The following is a 6,256-nucleotide window of genomic DNA, read 5'->3' as shown; positions in this document are numbered from 1 at the left end:
CCTGTCACACTCAGGGCAGGGCCAATGGGGAGGTTATGGGCTCTACCCTGTCACACACAGAGCAAGGGCCGTGGAGGGGGGTTGGGGCGCCACCCTCTATCACCCACAGAGCAGGGCCGATCAGGGGGTTGGGGCACCGCCAACTGTCACACTCAGGGCAGGGCCGATGGGGGAGGTTATGGTTCTACCCTGTCACACACAGAGCAGGGTCGGGGGGTGGGGGGGGCGGGTTGGGGCGCCTCACCCTGTCACACACAGAGCAGGGGCGATCAGGGGGTTGGGGCGCTGGACCCTGTCACACACAGAGCCGCAGGGAAATCGGGGGGATTGGGGAGCTCCCCCCTATCAGGCATAGAGCAGGGCTGATCAGGGGGGTTTGGGCGCTGCCCTCTGTCACGCTGATCCCGGTGCCGGGAGGCATATTACCCTTTTACTATCTAGAATAGAGGCCTGGTGCACGGGTAGGGGCTGGCTGGTTTGCCCTGAAGGGTGTCCTGGATCAGGGTGGGGGTCCCCACTGGGGTGCCTGGCCAGGCTGGCTGAGGGGCTGAGGGCTGTTTTCCCGCTGGCAGTTGACTAAAAGCTCCCAACCGCTCCTTGTTTTCTTTTTTTTTTTTTATTCTGGGCCAGCTTTAGCTCTGAGGCCTCGCTGCTGAAAACATGGATACAATGTTGCGGTCCGGGGCTGACTGAAAGCCGGTTTTGTTTAGCTTCTTATTTGCAACATAGTAATAGTTGCTTAGAGTTGCAGTTGAGAGGCCTGCAAGTGAGGTGGGGAACGTTGAAGTCTGCAGTTCCTGGAGGAAGCAAGCCTCCCTGCTTGCTTCAGCGCCTGGCTGCCGGCCGCCATCTTGGCTGACAGTTAATTTGCATAAGGATACGCTGATTAGCCAATGGGAAGGATAGCGGTCGTATGCCAATTACCATGTTTCTCTTTTATTAGTGTAGATTGTATTATTTTCCATATGAACAACTACAAACCTACTTTTGCCCCACCCTGTATCATACACAGTAAATTTATGTCACTATTGAATTGAACTATTTTTAATCACTTTTCTAGGAAAATAAATATAAGTGATATCTGAAAAGTGCTTCAAAGTTAGCTAAAAGTATGTACCTTGTTTTATTAACAAAGGAATTCATTAATGGGAAACCACAAATTTGAAATTTCCTGTAGGTACCTACCAAGAGTCATTGCTCCCACAACAAAACCTTGGGCTGCCACACGCATGTGGATCAGGTGAACGGACATTTTAGTATTTCCCCTGTTCTTCAATTTATATAATCCATATGCAACGATTGCTGCAAAACCCGCCATTCCTGAGAAACAAATAGTCACAATTATGTCAGATACACGGGGACGGAACCAAGATGATTTCACCACCAATCAATGTACTTTCTACTATTTTATATAAAAACTAGTGGCCCAGTGCATGTGCACATTAAAAGGGAATTATTTAGAGGGAATATTTTAATATTGCTATTTGCCCTTTCTCTATAATAGAAGTGTCAGAGATGAAAGAAAATTAGTAAAATGTATATGAAAATCTCCCTCCTGTCAGAGTCTGGAGCATACCACAGGACCCAGAGTCAAGTCCCTGCCCACCCGCGCCTCAAAATCGCGCAAGACCCAGACCCAGCTGGCCCCACCCCCCATCAAGCCCCGCTGGGGCGGGGGGCGCGGCCTCAGATCCCCTGGCCTGGCCTCAGGTCCCCCAGCACGGCCCCAGCACGAGGGTGCGATGACCATTTGCATATTAGCTCTTTTTTATATAGGATGCTTATGAGACCATTAATTAGCTAACATACATGTTGTATTTTTAACTCCCCTACTCAGAACCAAAAATCCTGAGATGGTAGCAAAAAGTAGCAGACTCATAAAGTTAAGATCTTCAAAATGTGGACTTGTGAAGCCAGTAGATAAATTCCTTTAAGAGAACCAGGGGAACTCTTCCTTTCTGTCCTACTTCCCTCTCTAAAGGGAATCAATTAATATAACAGAGACTGTAATAAACCGTAACTGTGAGTAGAACAGCTTTTAAAAAAAGCCTCGTGAGAGGGGAAAAGGAGACCTAAGTAATACTTTCAATAATAAAGAATGAAAAAACAAAAGATAAGCCCTAACCAGTTTGGCTCGGTGGATAGAGTGTTGGCCTGCGGACTGAAGAGTCCCAGGTTCGATTCCAGTCAAGGGCATGTACCTTTGTTGCGGGCATATCCCCAGTAGGGGGTGTCCTAGAGGCAGCTGGTTGATGTTTCTCTCTCATCGATGTTTCTAACTCTCTATCCTTCTCCCCTCCTCTCTGTAAAAATCAATAAAATATATTAAAAACAAAACAAAAGATAAGCCTCTTGAGTCCTAGCAAACCACAGAGACTAAGGGGGTTCAGGCCCCAACACATTCACTGAAAGAAGAGTCAATAAAGCAAGAAGTCTAAATACACACAGAAGCATTTCTATAATGATAGTTATATCATGCCAATCTCAGCATATTTCAACCACACCTGAAAAAACATTTGAAAATAATGCTTATGGATGTATTTGACGAATCGATCACACTTCGATTGTGTTACAGCATACAATGGACTGATTATCAGAACGTCAAAGCCAAACTTACCAATAGGGACAAATGGTGCCTCTTTAGCTTTTCGGATAAATTTAGATCCCTGACCTTCATCATATGAAGAAAGCGAAACATCTGTGTTGGATGACATACTGATTGAAGAATCTTTCTGAAAGAGAATTTCCATGAGATTCTGCAATTAAAAGCAACTAGAACATTAAGTGACAGGATGTACTTAATCCTAGTTTCCATAAAAATCTGGTATATCCATGAACTCTAAAAAGCATTTTAGAAGTTTCTCCATACACCAGTTCCTTTTTAGCATGTCACTGTTCATAACAATGCATTTTTAAGTAAGTTTTGTCAATTAAAATAGTAGCTATTAATTTTCTGACTATCTTCATCCTTCTTAAAAATTTTTATTTTCTTCATCCTTAATCAATTCAACTTGACAACTTTAAATTATTCAAACCAAACTGATACTCCTTATTGCCTCTTCAATATCATGGTGAAAATATTACTAAGCACTTTTAAGTGTAGTTGAGTGTAGTCTTTATTGCTTTCAATCACAACTGGCTGACTTATTCCAACATGTTACCCGGCTTCAGTTCTCGCCTCTGAATAGTTTCTAACCGATTACACTGATCTTTATTATTGATGGTGGCTGTCTGTGGGGAAGATTACAGTTATTCTGATTAGCCAAAATTTCTAGACTCATTGTTTACATCTTTTAAGGACAAAGCTTTTATTTTAATATTATTGCTAGAAATGTCTCCTTTTAAACATAACTATGTTCAATTGAACTAATAGATTTTTATAACTTAGGGTTATAATTTTTTAAAATAATACTGCAGCATAAAATCAAACTATACTCTTTTATAATAAAAGAATATCTCTCAAGCTTTAGCTGTCTTTCCTACATACCTTATATTCCCTGGGCTTCTTAAAATTCTCTTTTATATTATTATTCTTTTAAATAATATCAAAAAAGGCAAGATATTGGCCTGACCATTATACGAATAAGAAAGATTATTTTCAATTATCACAAGGACTAAAGGCTCCATTCTCCCATTTCAATCACCTTTCTTTACATAGGAAGTTAGCAGGTGTTTCATCACAATGAGGTAATAAATTCAGTTTCACCTTAGTCACAGTAACTGTACACACTTCCTTCTTCACCAATCTGATTTGAACTGCCTATAAACTTTACCCATAGATAAAATAAGGGAGTCAAACATAGTATATATGTGCACAAGTCTCTGATTGGTGTCAATTACAATAAAGTCAAAAGTCAACTACCCATGTGAAATCTTACCTTCACTTCTGGGCGTTTCCTGTGCATTATACTCCCTTCCATGACAATAGCCCTCATTCAACAGTTTGCTCTTCAAGGGTTGTTAGAGTGGCTAAGGCCCTCAAAGAAAACCCAACTTTACTACTTAGTTTGAAAAGTGACATCATCCCTCCAAGCCCCATCTCCATGGGAAGAGCTGATTCTGACATCTGACAGAAAAGACAACCTTAATCCAGAGGAGTTACGCAATATCAGAGTGAGATGAAAGAAAACTCAGATTGCAACTAGACTTTCTTTTGTACTCCGTTACCTGCTAATTGACTAAACCCCTGCTTACTGAGCTTTTTATTACTATATACAAGGTTCAACAAGCTCAAGGTTCAGGACGCTCACTATATTATCTGAAGAGATAACATAAACACAGAAATGATTCGTGGTTCAAAAATTAGATTTTAAAAAAAGGATATGACAATGTGATTACTTGTCAATAGCATAACAGAGACAACGAGAAATGAATTTACAGTGTGATGTCTTTTAGCTAAAGTAGGTTTGGGAAGTTTCACAGAGAAATATTTGAGGATGGCCTTCAAGAACCTACATAAATGGACTAGATAAAAAATAAACACTGTATTTACTTTAGGCTACTATGTCTATTAGTTGCCTTCATAACTAATCATGAACTTCTCAATGCATAACTATTAAACATCTTATAGATGATCTATACATCCAGCCTTTCAGAAGCTGACTCCTCTAACACTTTTCCCTTTTCATCTCCTTCATAGCGGACACCTCCCATTTTCCAGCTTCTTACCTTAACTGACCTCTAAAAAGTCCTCTAAAGGTGTTTTGGTTATGCAGTCTCATCAAATGCTATGTTTTCTCTATCATAACTCTTTCTTATAAATGCCTATTTAACTGCTTTTTTTGCTAGAATCCTTGAAGTCAGGAGGCCACACCTGTCCTGCTTATATCTATTTCCATTGCCTGGCACAATGCTTTGCATGTAGGAAGCACACCACAAAATGTTGAATACATTTAAAGGTAATATATTTCAACAATTAAAATTATTCTCAGGTTTAATCAGTTGGTAAGAAGAATGCTGAACCATATATACCTTAAGTGTTTATTTGTATTTTAATTCTTATATTTTATCTATGAAAGGAAAAAAATGGTTAACCTCAGTAGGTCTTGGCTTCTTGCAATCACAAGAGACAAAACTATTATATACCACAATCTACTTTTAAAATCTAGCACCTTCTTTTGCAGCTATAAAAGCATGTTTTCTTCCTTTGCCTTAATTATTCCTAAACTAAGAAGTCATTTGGGAATTGTCTTTAAAAGCAAGAAAGTAGGCCCGGATGGCATGGCTCAGTGGTTGAGCGGACCTATGAACCAGGAAGTCATGGTTTGAGTCCCTGTCAGGGCACATGTTGGGGTTTGGGGCTTGATCCCCAGTGTGGGACATGCAGGAGGCAGCCAATCAATGATTCCCTCTCATCACTGATGTTTCTATCTCCCCCTCTCCCTTCTCTAAAATCAATAAAAATATATATATTTTTTAAAGAGCAAGAAAGTAGGTAGTTTTTGCTCTACATTCTCACATCTGGATCACTAATTGTCCACAGGCAATGGAGCAAAAGCCTCCCTCCTCACTCTCCCCCTCCCCCCAACCTCCATCCTTTCAGGAGGGAGAGGGCTGAGGGCTGGCTGTCTCCCTCCTGCATATATAAAAGAACAGAAGAAAATCCACTGACTTCCATTCCTCACCTATGATACAGACTCTGAAGTTTGTGTGGGAAGGATATTTCATCTGGCTTTCAGAAAGTAGTCCCTGGGTAAGAATCATATGGTCATTATTTGCTTTAAGTGACTAGATAATCTGTCTGATCCAGGATACTTTGTGTGAACATTTCAGGATAATATTAACAGAAACATTAAAAATCCAACACTTAAATTATATTTTATACTGTCTTATAAATTCTGTGTTATATTTATAACACTCTGAATATAAGATTTTTATAATTCTTTCTAATTACCACCTAGAAGTTTCCCAAGTATTCATGATTTACAGCCACCTAAACTGAACATTGTTAACATTTACCAGGGTCAATAACTATAAATCATATAATTTGAAAATAACAACTCATGATGAATGCGAACAGCCTTATTTTACAGATGGAAAAGGGGTTAGGAAGGCTTATAGGAACTGCTCAACAACAGGCATACATTTCTGGCAGGGTGGGACTAGAACCAAGCTCTCCTGACAGAGTCCAGGGTTCCTGTGATTGACAATATATTGCCAAACCACTCATCTTATGATGCTGGTATATTTTAATCTGGAAAAATACTGAAATCCATTCCATAACAGAAGTCTGCATCTCTTTCCTTGAAATATATAT

The 6,256-nt window shown here is 40.1% G+C and overlaps 1 protein-coding gene across 2 annotated transcripts in view; it reads right to left on the bottom strand.

Moving 5' to 3' along the window:
• The window catches only part of HIGD1A (HIG1 hypoxia inducible domain family member 1A), a 10,059-nt gene that overhangs the window by 2,140 nt on the left and 1,663 nt on the right, over positions 1–6,256 (bottom strand). The window contains exons 1-3 of one of the 2 annotated variants that reach the window (XM_023743689.1): positions 3,092–3,224; positions 2,618–2,732; positions 1,186–1,320 (exon numbers count right to left, since the gene is read on the bottom strand). In XM_023743689.1, the coding sequence (XP_023599457.1) occupies positions 1,186–1,320; positions 2,618–2,714 (232 nt within the window). In that variant the 5' untranslated portion in view covers positions 2,715–2,732; positions 3,092–3,224. Of the gene's footprint in view, positions 1–1,185; positions 1,321–2,617; positions 2,733–3,091; positions 3,225–6,256 lie in introns of those variants that run through there. The other variant, XM_014467651.2, reaches the window with a different exon arrangement.

The sequence above is a fragment of the Myotis lucifugus genome, unplaced genomic scaffold, assembly GCF_000147115.1.
Source record: "Myotis lucifugus unplaced genomic scaffold, Myoluc2.0 scaffold_408, whole genome shotgun sequence".
Taxonomy (NCBI): Eukaryota; Metazoa; Chordata; class Mammalia; order Chiroptera; family Vespertilionidae; genus Myotis; species Myotis lucifugus.
This window is presented reverse-complemented; position numbering and strand designations above follow the sequence as displayed.